Source organism: Thalassophryne amazonica, chromosome 19, assembly GCF_902500255.1.
Source record: "Thalassophryne amazonica chromosome 19, fThaAma1.1, whole genome shotgun sequence".
NCBI classification, from domain to species: Eukaryota; Metazoa; Chordata; class Actinopteri; order Batrachoidiformes; family Batrachoididae; genus Thalassophryne; species Thalassophryne amazonica.
In genome coordinates, this window is record NC_047121.1 from 38,517,494 (window position 1) to 38,541,269 (window position 23,776).

At 40.4% G+C, this 23,776-nt stretch overlaps 1 protein-coding gene and 1 long non-coding RNA gene across 4 annotated transcripts in view; one reads left to right on the forward strand and one right to left on the reverse strand.

Moving 5' to 3' along the window:
* ptbp1a (polypyrimidine tract binding protein 1a) overlaps positions 1-23,776 on the reverse strand; it is a 33,282-nt gene that overhangs the window by 8,877 nt on the left and 629 nt on the right. Inside the window, exons 2-11 of one of the 3 annotated variants that reach the window (XM_034195298.1) lie at positions 23,471-23,524; positions 23,204-23,234; positions 8,988-9,048; positions 8,662-8,834; positions 8,207-8,353; positions 6,579-6,758; positions 4,629-4,739; positions 2,547-2,727; positions 2,358-2,429; positions 2,069-2,229 (exon numbers count right to left, since the gene is read on the reverse strand). In XM_034195298.1, the coding sequence (XP_034051189.1) occupies positions 2,069-2,229; positions 2,358-2,429; positions 2,547-2,727; positions 4,629-4,739; positions 6,579-6,758; positions 8,207-8,353; positions 8,662-8,834; positions 8,988-9,048; positions 23,204-23,234; positions 23,471-23,524 (1,171 nt within the window). Of the gene's footprint in view, positions 1-2,068; positions 2,230-2,357; positions 2,457-2,546; positions 2,728-4,628; positions 4,740-6,578; positions 6,759-8,206; positions 8,354-8,661; positions 8,835-8,987; positions 9,049-23,203; positions 23,235-23,470; positions 23,525-23,776 lie in introns of all 3 variants that reach the window. The other 2 variants (XM_034195296.1, XM_034195297.1) reach the window with 2 other exon arrangements.
* On the forward strand, positions 21-22,727 carry LOC117532065. The gene is made up of 3 exons (XR_004566775.1): positions 21-431; positions 20,778-20,782; positions 22,716-22,727. It is a non-coding gene; the product is annotated as an uncharacterized LOC117532065 (long non-coding RNA).

The following is a 23,776-nucleotide window of genomic DNA, read 5'->3' on the forward strand; positions in this document are numbered from 1 at the left end:
AGTCGGGACATGTCCGCAGGCCACAGGCAGCGAGGTCCACAGGAAGGCCACAGTACCATGGAGGAAGGAGAGGCATGAGGGACGGAGAGGATGATGAGGTAGAAAGTGGAGATAAAGAATTCCAACAGTGTGAGAAAAAAAATGGGGTGGAGATCAGATGGATTTAAAAAAAAAAAGGTTGGTGGTAAGATACAAATTTTTTTTTTTTCAGGGGGGAAAAAACCTCAATTTTTGGGCAGGATTGTATTTCCAATTGGTGGTGTCCAATTTAGGGAGAATGAACAGAGGTTAAAAGATGGCGTCATGACAGTAGTGGCAAAGGAGGACAGAAGAACAATTGGTCATGGGACGTGCAGATGCCACAAGGTCAGTTCGGGGAATTTTTAAATTCAACAAAAAGACAAGGTAAAAGAAAGGAGAGAGAGAAAAAGGTAAAACAAAACATCAGTATACACAAAGAAATGTAGTGCTTCAGACAGTAGAACTGGCTAAATTAAAACGCACTGTCACTATGGGAACACTAGGAGAAAAAGAAGAGAAAAAAAGATTAACAATGAAATACAGAAAAAAAGGCAGAGACAATATGTACTTTTAAATTACAGGCTGTTATTTAAAATTTAAAATTCCACTAATTAAAAAACAGTCAAGCCTAATAACTAAATTTTATAATCCTTTCCCCTCTAGACCATCTTAAAATGAGCATCCTTAATGCATTGACTATTACCCAATTTATACTTGGCATTAAAATGTGTTTGGGTGATCGGACTGCAATTGGATAGTGTTTGACCACATCGAAGTACAGGTATAAAATGCACGCAAAATATTCTGAGGCCAGACTGTGTTACCCAATCAGCTAAACCACCGCCGGGGATTCTCAAGGACACTGACTACCAGTGTACAAATGCTTTTCAAATCCACATAAAACGCTGACGTGGATGGTACAAGCATGTCTCAGCAACCACCTCTAACTCAGAGTGAAACCTCTTCTGGATAACATGGACTACAGTCTGTCACAAATAAATCAAACAGTTGCCACTGTGTACACTGGTTTGTGAATGTCCCCATCCTCTCCCGCCCCTCTTTAGTGCTTTCCCACATCTAGATTATGTCCTGGAAAGTGGTGGTATCAACAGCTGAAATAAAAAGGAGCTACATAAACTGGCCTTCTTCTCTGCTTTGATTTTTGAAAAGCAATGGCTATTTTTTTTGATCTGTGCAAAAACAGGTGTGCAGAGGTGATGCAAACTGGACAGAGCAACCACATCCCAAACAGATTTCAATGTGGTCACTAGAGACATCAATACCAGATGTAAATGTCATCGTGTTAAAAAAGTCAACTCTAGATACGAGACACATGTTAATGCCAGGTGTAAATGGAGCCTATGGGAAATGTTAAGGAACATGATTGACCAATACATCCTCCACAGTATACATATGTATAGAATGCTAAATCAGACAATGCTTCTCTCTCAACATACTTTAAAAAAAAAATACATGAAGTAATATTGTCTCTCCAACAACTTAAGAATGTTTTCAACTAACAGACAAAAATGAAGATATGAAATGGTAAGCTTAAAAAAAAAAAAAGAAAGTTAGTGTTTTGAATAAACTTAAAATTCACAGTGAGCAAAGTGGTAGATCAGAAATGTAGCAGGTTTGGTCAAACACAGAGGTGCTGGAAGAGAGAATCTTTTTACAATATGATTGGCCCCCATTAAAAAAAAAAAAAGGCAATCCAACTACTCTCACCATATCAAGATGGTGGACAACAGTGTCTGTGTCAAAGCGTTTTTGAGCAAAACACTGAACCTCACATTGCTGTCAGTCCACAGGACCACATCTTGCATGGGAGTGCCTGACAGTGTGAATTTGACTTTAAATATCTTTGAATAAAATTACGTCAAATGCATGAAAATGGTGGAGCTTAGGGTAAACATAACAGAGCTCTTGACCAATTGACTTAAAGTCTACAAACCACATTATAACCAATTAACAATGAACTATTTTCATGTTTTTCCAGTGCTACAGAATCAACAGAAAAAGGTTTGAACAAGTTTGCTGTACTGACCTCAGGGTTCAGATTGCTGACCAGCAAGACATTGTGTCCTGCAGAAGCCGTGAGCCCTGGAAGGCCGAGACGGCTAGCAGCGGCTGCTGCCGCTGCTGCCATGCCACTATGGCTCACACCTAAAGATGCCAGGGCACTGGGTATACCAGGCATGGACAGACCTAAGAGCAACAAAATAATTACAGTGAACTCTGAATATTTCAATTGAAATGATCTGAGGATCAGAAGACAATCAGAAAGTCTAGTTACTCCACTAATCTTAATGTAAACAAACAATACTTGAACTTACCCGCTGCTTGCTGGATGGCAAAGGTTGGTGGGAAGGCATGGGCTCCACCATATGGAGAAGCTGAGATTATTCCTGGAGCAGCTAGAACATCAAGTACAACTGACATATACAAATGTTTCTGTATAATGAAAATGATGCATCAAATAAAACATAGTTCTGTGAAATGAGATATGTATCCCACAGTCCTACCAAATGCAGCAGCTGCCATGGCCTGGTGGTCAAGGGAGGGCTGAGAATCCACAGTGGGGAGGTCTGGTCGTGTGTAATCCCTGCTCTTGTCATTATTGTACTTCACATTTAGGCTAGTGAGCTTGGAAAAGCTGATTCTCAGGGTACAACAGGCATTGTAGATGTTCTGACCATCTAGAGACTAAAACAGATATGGGTGCATCATACATAACATGGTATACGAGGGCTGTCAAAGTATAGGTCCTTTTTATTTTTTTCCAAAAACTATATGGATTTCATTCATATGTTTTTACGTCAGACATGCTTGAATCCTCGTGCGCATGCGTGAGTTTTTCCACGCCTGTCGGTGATGTCATTCGCCTGTGAGCACTCCTTGTGGGAGGAGTCGTCCAGCCCCTCGTCGGAATTCCTTTGTCTGAGAAGTTGCTGAGAGACTGGCGCTTTGATCAAAATTTTTTCTAAACCTGTGAGGCACATCGAAGTGGACACGGTTCGAAAAATTAAGCTGGTTTTCCGTGAAAATTTTAACGGCTGATGAGAGATTTTGAGGTGATACTGTCGCTTTAAGGACTTCCCACGGAGCGAGACGTCGCGCAGCGCTCTCAGGCGCCGTCGTCAGCCTGTTTCAAGATGAAAACCTCCACATTTCAGGCTCTATTGATCCAGGACATCGTGAGAGAACAGAAGTTTCAGAAGAAGTCGGTTTCAGCATTTTATCCGGATATTCCACTGTTACAGATTTTTTTAATGAAAGACGTGCGGACGGGTCGGCACAGGAAAAACACCTCCGTGTTGATAACTATTTGTAAAATCCAGGCGGCTTTTGATGGCTTTCAGTGGAGTGAGTATATGAGAAATTGTTTAACAGCTGGACATGTTCCAACTTGTCCTTAAGGCTTCCAACAGGTGTTTTTCCTGTGGCAGAGCGTCGCGGCGGCTGCGAGCCGACGCTGCAATCCGCCCACACGTCTTTCATAAAAATAAAAAAAAAAACTCCTTTAACAGTGGAATATCCGGATAAAATGCTGAAACTGACTTCTTCTGAAACTTCTGTTCTCTCACGACGTCCTGGATCAATAGAGCCTGAAACGTGGAGGTTTTCAGCTTGAAACAGGCTGACGACGGCGCCTGGGACCGCTGCGCGACGTCTCGCTCCGTGGGAAGTCCTTAAAGCGACAGTATCACCTCAAAATCTCTCAGCCGTTAAAAGTTTCACGGAAAACCAGCTTAATTTCTCGAACCGTGTCCACTTCGATGTGCCTCACAGGTTTAGAAAAATTTTGATCAAACAAAGCGCCAGTCTCTCAGCAACTTCTCAGACAAAGGAATTCCGACGAGGGGCTGGACGACTCCTCCCACAAGGAGTGCTCACAGGCGAATGACGTCACGACAGGCGTGGAAAAACTCACATGCGCACGAGGGTTCAAGCATGTCTGACCTAAAAACATATGAATGAAATCCATATAGTTTTTGAAAAAAATAAAAAAGATCTATACTTTATTGACAGACCTCGTATGTTGGGATGAGAGCTCTTGACTAATTGGAGGAACATGATGTTCTCATTGCTTCACCATCAACAAACATACTTGGACACAGACTCTTAAACAGGTAGACTTAAAAAGAGACTGGACAATAGAAACTCTTAATACATAAAATCTGTCATGATGCCATGAGGTTTCAGAGACTCAGCCTTGTTCGTTACAATTGAAATACACCCAATGTCAAACTTTGTCCAAGGTCTCAGTAATATGTTTAAGTACAATGTTTGAGCTTGATACATTAAGTCTTCTTCAAGATCACAGACAGATGCAAATGAGGTCATGCAGTTCCTAGACTGGCACCGTCTTCGGAAAAGTAATAAATAAATACAATCGAAAAAAAATTACATTTTTATCCCCCCAAACAGCTACCGTAAACAAGACAACTGTAATCTCAACTACACTTGCATGTTGTATTAACTTATCCAATATATACTGTGCAGTGTGCATTTGCTTGCTTTAAATGTTTTCTTATAGCTGATAAAACGAAGTAGTTAGTTACCCAGTGCGCAAAGTTGAACATTACAAGTTAGACCTGTCTTACCAGTTTAGCGTGCTGAGCTGTCATGCCATCAGCATACTGGATCAGAGCTTGGAACTGGTTGTTCTTTGTGAAAGTGATGATCTTTAGCACAGTGCCAAACTTAGAGAAAATCTGAAGAAAGGAGACATACGACTGGAGAGTTCATGACAAATTACATTTCAGACATTGAGGTTTCATCAGACATTTATGTGAGACTACCACCTTGTTGCAGAGAAAGGTAGATCTACAGAAATACACAGAGAAGAGCCAAGTAAACCAAGCGCCTCCCCCTTTTTTTTTTTATTTACTGATGATCCACTGAAAACAACTATACGAAAGGGGAAACTGGTAGCACTCAGCAAATTTTAAGCCGCATGGTCATGTTTGTGTTCAACTTTTAATGCACCTCTCAGCTGTTAGACCTACCACCAGAACAGAAGAATCCCTGTTTGCTGTGGCCCTGTTCAGATAATCACTGCTCAGTGCGATATGTTTTCCATGTACTAATGGACACCAGCTAAACAAAGGCATTATATTTATTATTTGACCACACACTTTCAAAGACTAGTTGGACTTCATAATCAGAGGTGTTCAGTCCTGGTCAGACTCTGTGGCATGTCTATATTTTAGGTGCACATTTTAAAACACAGTCAAAAATAAATGCAAACAAAAATTTTGTATCATCAAAATATAGAAAAAAAAGGCCAAAGTTGCTGAGATAAAAAAAAAAAATATATATATAGAAATAAAACATACGCCGACAATTACTGTTACCAGTTAAGGAATTTCCAGTAAATAATCACTTTCACTCCAGCTTTTCTTTACATGTCTGATGATGAAAACATGAAACTTTGCAAATCACTAGATATGTCTTAGACTTCAACACCATTCATTAAGATGTACAAATGGCACAGAGTGGTTCTGTATGGTAAATCTGTGTGGTGGAGGCAGGTCTTAAAAAACAAGTGACTGTGTAAGGAGACTAATGAGGGAAGTCACCAAACCAGGCTTCAGTGCTTGTGACTGGAGGCCATAACTGCAACTTTTAACTGTTGCAATAGCAGAAATAGAGCTCCATGGTGGAACAGCAAACAGGAGGACTTTATGAAGAAAATTAAACTAGAGTGACTGATTGATTCATTTTTGCTGTTTGAAAATCCTTCTCTGTCCCACTCCAACATGAAGCCGTAACTGAAGATGGAACAGATAAAAGCTGCACTATGGACAGCATCTCCAATCACAAAAAGTCTGTCAGTCTTTCAGAGTTGTCACACGTGTCTTAGTAGCTTCCCCCACTACTCTCTTTCTTGCACACAGTCTGTTTTAGAGAAGTGCCTACTTCAGACAGATTGTTTGCATTTCTGAAAAAAAATGTAAATTAAGTCTCAAACATATTTGGTGACATAGAAATGTTCACGTGTCCATCCGCTGACTAGCCTGGTAAGAATTTGCTCTGTTGATTGAACACAGTCAGGCATACATGTACAACTTGGACTGCAGCTGCTGAAATTTTTTAATTTGATGCAATTTCATGCATTGGTGCATTCTAAGGCTGAAATTAATGAGCACTCAGACTGCACAAAATTGCCATTAGTTTACAACTTTTTTGCATTTCATTTTTTGTTTGAACATGTTTGTGCGAACTTTCTTTGTACATCACTGTTGGGCCTATCAATAAAGCTTGTGCAGAACAACATTAAAAGTGTTACATTGTTATTATTTAACCTGTTACTTTTGTTTAAATTTTTAATTTACTCTATTATGCAAACTGTTTTAAACTAGCACCAAAATACATACACATCTATCAATCTAGGCTGCTCACACACATCTGTCAAGACTGCACCATTGCGCATGTTTGCTAGTGTCTACGAAGGCCTTCATTGACTTGCATGATTTTTTCCAATATACTTTCTGAAAATTTTCTACAAACGATGAACAATAGAGTGCAAAAACCCCAAACACTGTGTGTACCTGGTGCAATACATCCAGGGTGACTGGGTAAAAGAGGTTTTCAACAATGACTCTCAGCACAGGGCTTTGGGCGGCTGCTGCTGCAGCTGCTCCCAAGCTAGCTGCATCTCCAGAAATTGCCATGCTTCCCATTCCTCCACCATGCAATGCATTGACTGCCTGGAGAGCCGCCTGGGCACGCTAAGCAAGAAACATACAGAAGAACTTTATAGTGTCTATGAAGACGAGCATGACAGAATCTCTAAATTGCCAAAAAGTACTTTGTATTTTTACAAATGTCTGGAAGAACAGCAAAGAACACAAGACAAATACAGTTCATCAGGTAAGTATTCACAACGCTTCCCTTTTTCCACATTTTGTGATACACAGCCTTATTCCAAAATGGAGTACATTAATTTTTTCCCCACTCAGAATTCTACTCACAACACCCCATAATGACAAAATGAAAAGATTTAACTTTTGCAGTTATTAAAAAATAAAAAAAAACTAAGAAATTACATGTACATACAAGTGAGACAAATAAGTATTTGATACACTGTTGATTTTGCAAGTTTTTCAAACCTACAACAAATGGAGAGGTCTGTAATTTATATCGTAGGTACACTTCAACTGTTGCCTCCTGCAAAATCAACAGTGGATCAAATACTTATTTGCCTCATTGTAAGTATTTACACCCTTTGCTCAATATTTTGTTGATGCACTTTTGGCAGCAATTACAGTCCCAGTCTGAGGTCAAGAGCATTCTGGGCCATTTTTAACCTAGGATGTCTATGTACATTGTTGCATTCATGTTTCTCTCATCCCAACTAATCTCCCAAGTCCTGCTACTGAAAAACATCCCCACAGCATGATACTGCCACCACCATGCTTCATTGTAGAGATGGTGCCTGGTTTCCTCCAAACATGATGCTTGGCATTCATGCCAAACGGTTCAATGTTTGTCTCATCAGACCAGAGAAAATCCCCCCCTCCATAGTCAGAGTCCTTCAGGTGCCTTTTGGCAAACTCCAGATTGCCTGCCATGTACCTTTTTACAAAGGAGTGGGTTCTGTATGGCCACTCTACCATACAGGTCTGATTGGTGGATTGCTGCAGAGATTGTTGTCCTTCTGGAAGTTTCTCCAGAGGAATGCTGGAGCTCTGACAGAGTGACCATCAGGTTCTTGGTCACATCCGTGATGAAAGTCCTTCTCCCCAATCACTCAATTTAGGCAGGCGGCCAGCTCCTCCATTTACGGATAATGGAGGCCACTGTGCTCACTGGGACCTTCAAATTTCTGTACTCTTCTTCAGATTTGCGCCTCGACACAACCCATGCTTTTAACTTCATGCCTGGTTTGTGCTCTGACATGCGCTGTCAACTGTGGGACCTTACATGTAGACAGGTGTATGTGCCTTTCTAAATCATGTCCAATCAATACTTATGTACACATGATTTTTTTAGTATATATATATATATATATATATATATATATATATATGGTATTGTGTGTAGAATTTTGAGGGAAAAAAATAATTTACTCCATTATAGGATAAGGCTGTAAGCTAAAAAAAAAAAAAAAAGTGGAAAAATTGAAGTACTGTGAAAATTTTGTGGATGTACTGTATGTGGGTGAGCCAGTCTTTACCACTTGGTTGGGAGAGTTGTCCGTTTTGAGCTCCTTGTGGGTCGAGTACTGCATGTAAATGGGATGGTTTCTTATGACTGGAGTGACAGAGGAGTAGTAGCTCACCATCGTCTGTGCACACTCCTCACTGTTTAGTTCCAGGAATGCCTAAGCAATTGAAGGAAAACCTGTTTTCTCAGTTTCATATACGAGTACAATTACATCTATTCATATTCATGCACGGTGCATTCATTTTAGCCAATATCATAATTTCATTTATCTATGGTAACATAAAACATGCATAGCTCTTATTTAAGAGGACAGGGTCTTTAAAGATGCATGAGCAAAAAGAACAAGCATTATTCTCAACAGCTCATAAATAGGTAAGTTTTTTTTAACATTATCTTGACATATGACTCAATCCTTTAAAAATACAACAGATTTGGCGAGCAGCCCTGCATCTAATCAGTCCTTACCTGGTTTTTCCCTTTAAGCATCAGCAGATTTGTGACCTTCCCAAAGGGCAGTCCCAGGCCAATGACCTCAGCCTCGTTTATGTCATTGGGTAGCTTGCGTACATGAACCACACGTGACGGAACACCAGGACTACGAACGTCACCTTTGAATTTTTTGCTGTCGTTGCCATTGGCTGCGACAGAAAACAGAAGGAGATACAATCAGGGAGGGAACAGAAGGCTTTGGTTCGTCTTGAATAATGAATCAATTGCCATGGCAACACAAACAATGCAGATGTAGCAAGTGTTTCAAAAACAGAAATCACCCCTCCATGGCAACCCCCTACCTGAGTTCATGATATAGGGCCCGTTGGACATGCAAGAAGAAAAGAGTTCGTCAGATCCCCTCTACAGAAAAAGAGAAAATAAAGCTTTACTTCAGTGCACCCACCAATGAGGGCACAGCATGGCAGGTGCAGCACACAGCTCTCATATTACCAAGGCATTGTGTGATAAAGCAGGAAGTAATCTGATAACCAAAAGAGGATCAAGCAAAAAGACTGAGAACTCCTTCCTCACTAAGAAGAATTAAGCAACCAAGCAAACGTATGAACAAAAATTCTACTTTGAGCCATTATCTTGTAACCACATTCCATCTTTACAATATTCCAACCCCGTCAAAGCTAGAAATATTAATTTCATAGACACAAGAAGGCACGATAAAGAATAGCTGATATCAGGCTGCTGGCATACCTGTTAACAGTTTGTGCTTCACTCAACAGGAAGTCAGCCAGTACAAGTCAACCTATCCTAACAACCCCTCTTCCCCCCAAAAAGGAAAGAGTAAAAGGATGGACCTCACTCACAGAAAAACAACAAAAAGTGTTCCACATCTCCTTAAAGGCCCGGTCACAGCACATGGCGCTAGCTGAACAAAGGAAAAACGAAGCTGGATAATGGTTAAACGATGCCTCCGCAAGGCAATGCAAGTCCAGATTTCTTGTTTCGCTTTGGCTTCGGTGTTCTTCATTAGTGCCGTGTGACTGGGGCTTTAGGTATGCCATGAGAGCAGTCATTTGCAGGAACTAAACTCTGAAAACATTAGGGGTGGGAATCTGTGGGCACCTCATGATTTGATTATAATCCGGGGGCTGCAGTTCGATTATAAAACAATTATCAATGCCCCCCCGATGTCTTTTCTCCCCCTCACTGTGTGACTACTTGGCACTTTGCAAAGTATTTGTAATGATCCATAATGACTTTACTTCCAATATTCTTTAACATCTCAGCCACAGTTGCACCCAGGTGGCTTTCATTCACTGACTAAATGCTAAAACCCAGGGGAGCTGCCCCCCCTCCCCCCACAAAAACCACCTATGTAAGTGACTAACTCAATGTTGGGACTGTTACAATGTCAAACACTTATGTGCACCTCATCACGATGCACTGGCAAGTACACACAGGCTGTGCTACCCTCATACACTTTGTTCTTGTGTCAGATTATAACAGGAATAAGAGCTGTGATAATGGTAAAACTGATGATTTGCTGGCACTTCAAACTGCAGAAATCGTGGCACACATCTGTTCTCAGGTGCACGTTTTTCTGTCAATTTTTAGTGGGACAAACTGTGCACATGTGCCCTCCAACATAGTGCGCCACAATGAAAAGAGCTGTGGAGACCATTTTAGGTCATCAACTATAAATAAGCTATTTAGACTGTTAGCTGTTTATGAAACAGACCATCAACCTGCTTTCACTGGAGCCTCACATGCTGACAGAGGGTGAGGATAAAAGCATTGCAAACAAGCACTCCATCACACAACTGTTTCTTGTTTTTGAGACTTTGAATTGAAATAAAAACCATGTTCGGATGGAGTCAGAACTTTTCACTATATGCTTCTTGCTCTGTATGTCACATATAGTCCAAAAACAGTAGGTTTTTTCCTTTTATTTTGTTAGCGTAGCACCTGCAGCTGCTCCGTGCTGTGTCCCCAAGACAGACAGCGCATTGTAACGGGAGTGGCTGTAGAAAAGCTGGATGGTAAATCCACTAGGGATGGGTATTGATAAGATTTCATCGATCGATACTATTATCGATCCAATTCCTTATTGATACCTCTTGTGAATTTTCTGTGTACTAAAAGACTTTACAGGTTTTCTACGTCAACAACATTTTACTGAGTCTTAAAGTAAATAAATATGAAATTGGTAAATGGATCCTTAAACTCTGGACATAAATAAAACTTTACATGGTAGATCCTTGATCTCTGGACATAAACAGAAAAACAAATCTGTAGTTTTTGTCAAAAGGATTTCCTTTCAGACATTATTGGCATGAATGTTACTCCATACCTCTGAGCTGAGCTCTTGCAGCTGGCTGCGCTGCACGTCAGCATCAATTTAATTCATAAAGAACGCAGGATGTCTCATTTTGGGAGGAAAAAAATGTCTTAGTCAATTGTAGTTTATTGTCTGTATTACAACGTTTGGAAAGAGGTGTCATTTTATTTAAAGCGGTGATTTGCTTTGAAGTTATTAATTCCGACCAGACTCCAATGTGACGGCATAGAGCCACAGAGCATTTGGAGCTGTGTGACTGGAACGGAGGACTATTCTCGTTTCTTGACTGCAACAAGACAAGAGTCCCAGTTAGTGACTTTAATCCACACAAAAGTGACTTTGAAAGGGGTTAAGAAGTGGATTTTCCGTTTCTGAAGAGCAGCCAATCAAAGAATCAACGAAGCAGCGGATCGAAGCACTGCTTCATTGGTTCAAGTTTCAAATCGGAGTCACGCTGCAGAACGGTTGATTACAGACCTGCTGCAGGGTCTGCAATCAACGTAGAGAGAAATTATCATTTTCCCAACACACACACTCAAAAACAATGGCCGCTCTGAATGACCGATAAGGGAATTGCTAAGCAAAAAGGCTATTGATGTCGGTGGATCAAATCATTTCTTAAAGAAACCCATAAAGAACCGGTTCTCGATAACCAACCCTAAAATGCACTGAAACTAAAAGGACACTTCAGTGATGATTCAAAATAATCCACATCTACATCATGATGCATCTAAGATTACCCCAACCCATGAAAACACAGCACAAATATATACATTTGCAGTGTCAGAAATACATACAGCAAAACAATAATAAACAATTATTAACCGAGTGTGAGGTCTGTACAGGGAAATATCAGAACAAGGTGTTCACAGTATGGACCAACCATAGAGAGGTCTGAGCAAAAAACAGATCTGATATTTTCTCGTACAGACCGAGCAAGCAAGGCTAATAATTTGCTTTATATATATTCCAAGAAATACTGGATGAAGAAAAGTTATATTGGACGAGGCTATCTCGTCCAATGTAACTTTTCTTCATCTAATATTTCTCTATGTTGGACTCCTTACCATCCATTATTTGTATTATACGAGGTCTGTTAGAAAAGTATCCGACCTTATTTTTTTCAAAAACCATATGGATTTGAATCACGTGTGATTAAATCAGACATGCTTGAACCCTCGTGGGCATGCAAGAGTTTTTTCACGCCTGTCGGTTACGTCATTCGCCTGTGGGCAGTCTTTGAGTGAGGAGTCGCCCACCCTCTCGTCGATTTTTCATTGTTTAGGAATGGCTCAGAGACTGCTGCTTTGTTTGATCAAATTTTTTGTTTCAAAAACTGTAAGGCATAACTGAGTGGACATCATTTGATAAATTCAGCTGGTTTTCGGTAAAAATTTTAACGGCTGATGAGAGATTTTGGTCAGGTAGTGTCGCTTTAAGGATGGCCCACGGCGCCTGACGGCGATCTACGCTTCGAGGCGGCAGCGTCTCGCCGTTTCAAGTTGAAAACGGCCACATTTCAGGCTCTGTTGACCCAGTAAGTCGTCAGAGAACTTTCAGAAGAAGTCGGCATGAGGAGTTTATTCGGACATTCCATTGTTAACGGACATTTTGTAATGAAAGAACGTGCGGGGAGAGTCGCATGTCCGGCCGGACCCGACCGCGGGGGATCGCGACAGGAAAAACACCACCGTTGGAAACCTTAACGGGCAAGTTGGAACATGCCCAAGCTGTTAAACAATTTCTCAGTTACTCACTTGTTGAAAGCCATCAAAAGCCGCCTGAATTTTACAAATGGTTTTCAACACGGAGGTGTTTCTCCTGTACCGGCGCATACAGATTTTGCGCGCACGTCTTTCATTACAAAATGTCCTTAAACAGTGGAATGTCCGCATAAAGTCCTCATGCCGGCCTCTTCTGAATCTTCTCTGTTCTCTCATGACGTCCTGGGTGAATTAAGCCTTAAATTAGGATGTTTTCAACTCGAAACAGGCCAACGACGGCGCCTGGAAGCGCTGCGCGACATCCCGCACCGTGGGAAGTCCTTACAGCGACAGAAACATTCCATAATCTCTCATCAGCCGTTAAACTTTTCACCGAAAACCAGCTAAATTTCTCGAATAGTGTCCACTCGGATATTCCTCACAGGTCCAGAAAAATTTTTGATAAAGCAACGCGCGCCGTCTCGAGCAGCGTGTGAAACAAATGAATTCAGCCGGGAGGGCTGGACCATATCTCACTCAAGGCCTGCCCACAGGGAAATGACGTCACCGACGCGTGAAAAACTTACGCATGCACACGAGGGTTCAAGCATGATTGGTGTAATCGCATGTCATTCAAATCCATATAGTTAAAAAATAAATAAAATTGTTGGTTTCTTATCTATTACACCTCGTGTATATATAACACACAAAAACATGCGAGCTTCCAGTGCTGGGCTCATAGTCAGACCCGTTCACTTTCTTCACCTTCTTTAAGACCTTGCTTAAACGGCCAAGGTCGTTAGCTGGTAAGCTTTCAATTTGTGTGTTTATTTTCCTGACGCCGTTTAGATATTAATGGAGTTTGCTCATGTCCGACTTGGGTTTTCTAATAGTGTTTTTACTTTCTGGTTTGTAACAAAGTTTTCAATCCATTCTTGACTGTTCATAGCTGTGTTTTCATCTTGTTGGAATTCATTTTGCGCATCCACTACGAGCTTGTTTACGGTTAAATTCCTCTACTTTCTTTCTTCGCTTTTTGGTTTGTTTTATTTGCTCCATTGTAAACAATGTCGCAAATCTGATAGGTGATCTGGACCAACTGTCATGGTAAAGGTCTGATATGGGAAAACGTAAGACTGGAAATCAGCCACAGAGTGCGAGTACTGTCATAGTAAAAAAAAACTGTATATTTTATATAGGCAGTGTAAAATATATTTATGCATTCCTTGAAAAGACAAAGCTCAAATATGCTGCTGTGTGCATCTATAATATGGTTTTCAGAATTCATCAAGTGAATGAAGTTTTTGGATGCTTCCAACTTGGGCTTTCCACAGTGTTCCCAGTTTGGTGGATCAGTTTCAATGCTGACACACTGAACAGTCATGGTGCTATTTTGTAAATAAAATTGTCATGATAGCAAAGCTGTTGGACATTAAAAGCACCATATAGTAGTTTTGCATGGGTATATTTGGAGTTGTGAAATTGGGCTGGTTGTACTGGCTGCTGAGCTGGTTTTGTCACACAGACCTGACAACACTGGTTTTCCCAGCCATCTTGAATGCAACAGAAGCCGTTAGAGTGGACCAGGAAGCCATGGCTGCGACACTAAAAACAATCTAGCAATCCCTTGTTAAACAACTCAGCTCCCCAGCAAGCTTTCATTTTTATTACCAATGGTAATGCTGTATGTCTGACTCCACTCCTAGTGAGGTGCTATGACTGGGTCTAGACCTGCTTCAAACTGAAAAGGCGAACAGAAAGTTTGAACATTTTTAATGCATGTCAGTTTTGTGAGAGGGGGGTTGTGCATTCTCAGCACAGCTGTTAGGCTGGGAGAAATCAATTTTATTTTTAAGATAATGGTATTGGAAATTATCTAGTTTTGCTGGTACTGCCAATAGTCTGCAGCCAACAGCCTACAAAGTTTAGTATCAGGACATCCCTAATTCCTTTCATCTAATCCTTCCATCTCTTTAAACTACTGTAACCTTGATTTTGTTGCACATTTCCAATTTTCAAGGCACAATTGTTTGCATTTACGATCCTTTTGCTTTGACCTCTTCCTTGGTCTACCTGTACGTTCACTTTTTGTAACTTTCCCACGCTGTTTACAGTTGCACCAGATTTTTAGACGCGGTTGACTGGGAACAGCTAACATCCTTTGTCACACTCAGTGTTGAATTTCATTCTTCAGGGACTTTTATAATACTTTCCACTGTTTCAACTAACAACTCTGTGGTGGCCACTTTTCCTTTTACTTAGGCAAGACCAACAGCATGTAGTTGGCAGTCTAATGTTACTGCAAACTAGTCATTTTTAGACTTGCACAAGTATTTGCTGTACAAATGCAAACTACAATGTGATCCATAATTTCACCATGTAGTTTATCTGGAAAACATGCCACTCAGTCAAATGAATGTACAAATGAAGCATGTTTCACAAATTGCCAAATGTTGAGCAACTGAGTGAATCGTTTTGCTTTATATGATTTATTTGCTACAAATTAAAAGGCTGAGTGAAGATTATCTATATATCAAAACTCCGTAAGTGTCACCCATGGCTATATTAGGGAAAAAAGTGACAAACTTTGTAGACACAGAACAAACATTCAGTACATACTAGTTCATTTCTGAAACAGACTTGCCTATTCTCTGTCTCTAGCAGATGTGATGTACAGCTTTCGAGCAGTATGTTGAGTTGAAAGATGGAGTCCACCAGTCACAAGTGTCTCAGAGAGATGAGCGCTACAGCACTTTACAATGATGGCCCTGTTCAGACTGAGACTAGGGACATTGTTACCCACCAGCACAAACACATATGGAGCCCTGAGCACTCAAAATTGAAGTGCCCCAGAACACTACAGCAAAAACTAGCTATTCAGGTCTGATAGCATTTGGTACCTTGTCATGAAATCATTGTTTTCAAGTAAGAAAAGGTGGAGGAATATTACAAGTCACGCTACAAAGTCTCACTGAATGTAAGAAATTTAGAGGTTTTGCAAGTTTGCTTCAACTTAGTAAAGTGGTGGAATCCTTTGGACTCCTGCTATTGCGGCACAGTGACAGCAGAAACATAATCCACCTTTTGATTTCCACATGATGCAGCTACTACTGTACAAACCACACAAAGTCTCACATGTCAATTCACAACAACATAACCATCATAATACCTTTAACTTCATGGGATCAGAAACCCCTTACTTTGGCCATGAGGGCTCAACAATTACCTGTACGTGGCAGGCGAATAGACCATCTGGGCTTAGACTCTATGCAAATATAAAGTTGTGGCTGCTGGTGTATTTTTTTTTTTTGGAACAATGACAGAACTTATACACCTGAAGGCTGTTATAAAGTTTTGCCTGCTTCTCTTGCGTTAGGCAGTAAAGTGAAATAAAGTGAAATGTGCAAAACTACTGCAATTCCCTAAAATGCCTGTCACACCATGATGGATCAAGGAAACAATATAAGTTTTGGATATCCATTTGTGTCCATTTTTGTCCTGCAAAGGTCCTTTTCCCCCCATTCACTGATCACATTCTTGTCAGCTGAAATCTGCCAAGTCCGTCAGAAAGTTTTGTGCATGCTTGAAACCTTTAGTAGACATCAGGCAGAGAGCTTTCCCAGTGCAGTTCTGCATGGTACTTTTTTGTTTGTTTGTTTTACTTTGACAATACTTGTGTTTATATCCTGTAGCTGCTCGATGCTTGAGACTGGGCTTCTGACTGGTCAAAGCCCTGGCGCAGGGTGTGAATTCTGCACAAGTGGAGAGAGAACAGTTCCAACGCAGCTGTTTGTTTAGCCAAGATCAGAATGAAGAAAAAGACAGCATGGCTGTGTTTAAAATTTAATTTTTTTGTCTTTATCTGAACAAGAGTGCTTAGCAGATTCTCGTGGTAAACAGGTGCCGCAGAGTTGTCTGCTGTCCTTGCTGTGGCAGCTATAATGAATGCCAGCACAGTGAGAAGATGCTTTCAGCGCATGAACGTATGACTTCAGGATCCCTCAGCGAGCCAGATTCAAACCTCAGCAACTCTGCCCCCACCCTGAGTGCAATATATGACTTGAAACGGGGCAACTCATTCTGCTGAATGCCACTCTCGGTGTTGCCAGTGGAAATGCGACATCATTTGTCCATCAGAGCCAAAAAGTCATAGGAGACTGATTACATGATTTTGCCACTGGACCAATATTTAAATATAGTAGTGTTCAGAATAATAGTAGTGCTATGTGACTAAAAAGATTAATCCAGGTTTTGAGTATATTTCTTATTGTTACATGGGAAACAAGGTACCAGTAGATATCAGTAGATTCTCACAAATCCGACAAGACCAAGTATTCATGATATGCACACTCTTAAGGCTATGAAATTGGGCTATTAGTAAAAAAAAAAAAAAAAAAAGGTAGAAAAAGGGGTGTTCACAATAATAGTGTAGCATTCAGTCAGTGAGTTCATCAGTTTTGTGGAACAAGCAGGTGTGAATCAGGTGTCCCCTATTTAAGGATGAAGCCAGCACCTGTTGAACATGCTTTTCTCTTTGAAAGCCTGAGGAAAATGAGACATTCAAGACATTGTTCAGAAGAACAGCGTAGTTTGATTATAAAGTTGAATGGAGAGGGGAAAACTTATACACAGGTGCAACAATTATAGGCTGTTCATCTATAATGATCTCCAATGCTTTAAACTGGAAAAGAAGAAGAAAAAAAAAAAAGATGCCTGGAAGAAAATGGAAAACCACCATCAAAATGGACAGAAGAATAACCAGAATGGCAAAGGCTCACCCATTGATCAGCTCCAGGATGATCAAAGACAGTCTGGAGTTACCTGTAAGTGCTGTGACAGTTAGAAGACACCTGTGTGAAGCTAATTTATTGGCAAGAATCCCCCGCAAAGTCCCTCTGTTAAATAAAAGACGTGCAGAAGAGGTTACAATTTGCTAAAGAACACATCAACTGGCCTAAAGAGAAATGGAGGAATATTTTGTAGACTGATCAGAGTAAAATTGTTCTTTTTGGGTCCAAGGGCCGCAGACAGTTTGTGAGACAACCCCCAAACTCTGAATTCAAGCCACAGTTCACAGTGAAGACAGTGAAGCATGGTGGTGCAAGCATCATGATATGGGCATGTTTCTCCTACTATGGTGTTGGGTCTATATATCGCATACCAGGTATCATGGATCAGTTTGGATATGTCAAAATACTTGAAGAGGTCACATTGCCTTATGCTGAAGAGGACATGCCCTTGAAATGGGTGTTTCAACAAGATAATGACCCCAAGCACACTAGTAAACGAGCAAAATCTTGGTTCCAAACCAACAAAATTAATGCCTCGCAGATGTGAAGAAATCATGAAAAACTGTGGTTATACAACTAAATACTAGTTTACTGATTCACAGGATTGCTAAAAAAGCAGTTTGAACATAGTTTTGAGTTTGTAGCGTCAACAGCAGATGCTACCATTAATGTGAACACCTTTCCTACTTTTTTTTTTTTTTTTTTTTTACTGATAGCCCAATTTCATAGCCTTAAGAGTGTGCATATCATGAATGGCTGGTCTTGTTGGATTTGTGAGAATCTACTGAATCTACTGGTACAATGTTTCCCATGTAACAATAAGAAATATACTCAAAACCTGGATTAATATTTTAGTCATATGGCACTACTATTATTCTGAACATGTCTGTATGCAAGTAATCCATTTGCTTGTTCCCCCCCTTACCTCACCTACAGTGACATCCTATACATCTAAGACATTTAACAACTATCAATCTCTGGAAACCCATCTTCAGTTTACCAATAAATGGGTATAAAATCTGCAAATTTTCTTGACCAAATGACCAGAAAACAGTCCTTGAACAAAGGTAGGTAGACAGTGAAATTTCATGGCCAGTCAAGATCACATTAGCATTGTACAGGCTAGTTTGCCTGAAAATGAAATGTCTATGTGAGAAGTAGCTATGCTATAAGTTAGCTAGTTATCCAGCCAGCTAGGTGTGCATAGTCAGCTAGGGGCTGTACCTGTACAGTCGCAATTGTCTTACATGCATGAAGTGTACATACATGGCCTGCGCAGCAACGAAAATAAAGAACAGACAAATCAGACAGCAATCCACACAGAGGGAATGTTACTTCATTCTATTCACCGGACAACTCTATGCCATTACGTATTTAAAGAGAAACAGCAGTTGGATGGCATAAAATAATGTTTGGAATGCCATTTCTAGCACCTTTACATAAATAGGCAGATGCAAGGTACAAAGAAAACACAAAAGCCTCTTTCCAAGCAGTGTAATAATATCAGTCATCAGACTGACTCAAAACAGAAACTGCTGCAAGAGCAGGTCTTCATTGCTAAATTTCCTTCAGAGAAATGACTTATCTTGTGGTAGGCCTGAGTTTCTCACACACACTGCATTTCTTCAATCTATTAATAGTCACAGAGCCCAGACAGTTTACAGCGTAGATCAGGAACATCGAGTTGGTTACAAAATGGCGGTTGTGTTAAAAATTACTGAAAAATGCAGCTTTGATTTTGAAGTAAGTATTGTTCCAACTTCAGGAAGAAAGTAAGGCAAAGATACAAAAGCAATGAAAGAAAATAAGCCTAATTAAGAAAGGTGAGCAGACTTGCAACAGCCTTGGTGCCCCCCCCCCCCCCCCCCCCCCCCCCCAACAAGCCCAATAAATTTGAATTAATCTGTTTACGTTTTTGTTCATTCGGGACAGCGACAACTGTAAGCTGAATTTAAGCAATATTCTATCCTACCAGACGTGTGAATCTTTCAGTATGTCATGATTCAATTCCAGTTCATGGGGTCATGCATCAAAAACCAATTTTGATTCTAAATTAATTCAATACATAGAGCTGCTAATTTCAGGAGCTACTGAAACATGCTGCGGTGTGCTATCAAAGATGGTGTGGCAAATGATGCCATGAAAGAAAAGTGTATTCAAGATTACACAGTTTTGGGGAGAAAAAAAAAAGGCAATGTAAACAAAAAGCTAACATATGAATAGAGATTCATTTGCCACGATGCTGTGAGGGTGCAGGCCTTTTGAAATGAAGCAGGCATTGTATCTAGTTATTCTTTTTGCACATTCAGATTTGGGTAGAAATTAGTTAAAGGGAAACAATAAAATCAATTTGTGCTTTGTACTGTTTATCAATTGTAAGAGCCACAACTTGAGCAAATTTAATTTAAAGCTAAATGTGATGCAAACTTCATATTTCATTATGTTACATTTCATGCAATTTGATGTTACATATTAGTTACTAACAACATAAAATGTTGAATATAATGCAATGCTAAAATACCCACGGCCATATGACCATAAAAATAAAAAACAGTGACCTTTTGACCCCTTAAAATAGGTCAAGTTTAACCATCTTTGAACTTGTCCGAGGTCTGTGTCCCAAGAATGGAGCCTGTGAATTTGAAGACCCTGTGTAGAAACATTAATATTGGATGGATACAGCATTTGCTGCAGTTTTCAACAATTTACATATAGCAGCTTTACTCTTAGCAGCAGAGACCTGTGTCAGACACTAACACGTGAGAAAGAGTAAATGTAAACTCTGTTTAAGTTTTCATTAAATGCTTTTGAATTGAATTACAGCTTGTCACTGGATGATTTAATTCTGCATTTTCTATTTGACTCGTTACGCAACGTGTCACACCAAACTGCCTTCACTGAGTTTTAAATTGAATTTTTGTGCAACTTACAGGATGTTAAAAATCCTCTCTACAGTTTAAAAATCACAGTAGGCACAGTCTCTATTCTGCACACATAGTAAGTCCCATCGGCTGCTCCCTTGTCTCCACCCACCCCTCAACATTTTTTTTCCCCCCTCGGGATCGCCACAGCAGATCCAAGGTGTTGATTTGGCACAAGTTTTACGCCTGATACCTTACTGATGCAACTCCACATTACATGGAGAAATGTGGCAGTGGTGGGGTTTGAACTGGGAACTGCCCTGAAGCCAAGAGCACTAAACCTGGCCCTGAAATCTTACACCAATTCATATGAAACGTCAACTTTGTAACAAATAGGACACACTGTCTGAACCTGCATGCAGCGCGGTCTGATCTAATACAGAGAGAGTGATTCAACACAATATGGATTTGTACACTTTGGCCTTTATGCTCCTAGTTTAGAAGAAAACTGAAAGTAAACAAATTACATTTATTTTTTCCCCAAACATTCCAGATGGAGTAATACAGGTTAATACCTATGCATGCACACACACACACACACACACACACACACACACACACACACACACACACACACACAAAACACACTGACTCTGCCTCCTCCTGCAGACAGAAAGAAAGGACAGAAGCAACTTGCTTAAAAAGCAAACAAAATGAAGACGCCATTTTAAAGATCGATTTTTGAATGTTTTGAATAATGAAGGACAAGAATCCTGCATACTAAATAAAGAACTTGTGCTTCATAATCCGTTCTGATAAATGTAAATGACTGCACTTATATAGATAGTGCTTTACAATGACACACAATTCTAGAGTAAAACACTACTGCAGATACCTCAGAAGTTTTTTTTTTTTGGGGGGGGGGGGGGTGAATTCACCGGAAAACGCAGGTACAGACATGTTTGTTCACTGATGAGCATTCACTGATGGAGGGGGCAGGGAACTGTGCCTCACCAGGAGGTTGGGGGGTTGGAATGCAACCGCGGCATGCCAGACGAATAATTACAGATTCCAGCAAGGCAGCACTCCATAACACTGTATCACATCATTATCACAAAACAAACTCAAAACACAGGAAAAGTTAAAAACAAAATCCCAAGAGTCCAATTGAGCATCAAATCTAAAGTATCTGTCAGCAACCATGAAAAGGAGAATTGTTTATCACACTGGAAAAACAAGTACAGAAAACAATAGAGGGGGTGGGGTTCCTCTCCTACAGGCGTGTGCAGCGGAGCTTGTTTAAACAGTGTAAAGACCTTTGCCCAGGAGGCTGAATACTGTTGGAGGATGGTTACAGCCTTAAGATGAGTTCAATTACTCCAACTACACCCAGCCACCACAGGCAAAGTAACCAAGGATTACTACCTGAGTAGGTATTTTTATTGGGTACACAAGTTTAAACAGCAGGGTGCCTGAAGAAATGTCCTCAGAAACACGACGTTTCCTCATGCAAACATTAAAGCTAAGAGCCATTTTAGTCACACAAGCATACACCAGTTCGCATCAGCTGCTACTGCTGTGACCCGATAGCTGAGTGATGCAAAAAGATAAGACTTAAAACTTTGTCCATTTAATTTACTACTGCTGGCTGAGTGGCCTTGCGGTAAAAGCAAAGAGTGGCTATATGCCCAAACGTTGGGTCAATAAAGTAAACTCGCGAGCATATACGCCCAACCACAACCGACCAATGAGCACGCTTGTAAGCTCACTTCCGGGTTTCAATGCGGGAGGGGAAAAAGGCGGATATTTTCTCACCGGCTGCGGGAGGGTTCAAAGCCCGCGGAGGAGCTGTGGTTTAAAGTGGTTCTGTTTGGCTCGTCACACACAGGGAACAGTGTCAACCTAACACCATCTTACAGCCAACAAGCAGCATTTTGTTCAAAAACTGTTTCGTCGTCGTTAACAGGCTTCCGTTCAAAATGCTTACGAAGTTTGTCTGTTTTCATCCATTGCGGTGTTTTTGCAGTAATTAAAGACAGCGCCGTTAAATGTCAAATATACGCCGCAATAAAGCCTTAAAAAGTGGTGTAAAAAAACAGTTTAGATGCACAAAACATGTCAAATACATGATCATGGTTGGGCGAATAAGACATATTTATCTGCCCAACGGTTGTGCATGTAACGTTCAATGTATGACTCATCTGCCCAAACGGTTGGGCGAATAAGGTAAGACATTATATTTATTTGCCCAATGGTTGGGCATATAGCCTTTGCCAAAAGCAAAACTGGAAACTATTGAACATTATGTGAGGGCAGCTGAGGTAATTTCTTACCCTGATAAAGCTTATTTCACAACAGCTGCACAGTTCGACATAAGCAGGAGAGGAAAACAATTCCCTGCCTGAGATAATCGGTTTTAAATGTTTTATCAAAGATCCCACATCAGCACTGTTGAGACTTGTGTGCATCACAGATTTCAATAAATAACTAAAAAGACAGCCACACTAACAGCAAACCAGTTACACATAAGAAATGGCTTTGGACAACACTTCTGTAATTATAGAGGAAGCTCACGCAATCCGAGTAAACACTGAGACTGTGTCTCAAGCTCCCAAAGCTTCCATTCCCAGTTCTGTAAAATATTGCTTAAGTAGTGTTTCCTTCACTTAAGTTGAATATAGATACTACAATTAACAATAAGCATGTAGTATCCCTTGATTGAAATTATAGTATTCCAATCACACAATATCCAAATGAGTGGCACAACACAGCATGTACCATTCAAACATTATTTCTAGAGGCTTCCATAAACACAAGTGACAACAAAAATAAGACCACGAAATAGAAAGAAATCTTAATGTTGCCTACCTTAGTGCCGACTGATATGTCATGGACACTACTGTGAAGAAAAATAAGGAAAAATCCTCAATTAGACAATGAAATTCAAAGAAAGTCATGGGGTGAATATTTTTAAACTCTGAAAAATCCCACACCACATTTGTAGAGCATTCAGTACTTTAGAATGAGGTCATGCAAGACAAATGATCCAGTCTTGATCAATCAAGAGGGATACTTCCTTATCAGAAACTTAACATCTGTGCGAACGTCAGACGCTGATTAACTGCAAATACTTACTCAATTTCAGGGACGTAGCCGGATCCCAGAGGGTACAAGTCAGCGTCTAGGCGGCTGCAGAGGATTACCAAAACGAATTAGGCAGGAGAAAAACAAAATTAAACTGAGCACAAGTGAAAAAGCTGGTCTCCGTTTTACATCGTGTTTAATGCTGCGAGAGGCGTTCAAGAAAACACCCTGAATACACGATGCATTCGAAGTACAGACGACTTAAAAAAAAAAGTGTTCGGTACGATCGACTGAAGTAAGCAGTCGAGTCTAGATAAACACTTCGCAAAAAAAATTAAAGAAACCTAACTCAATCAG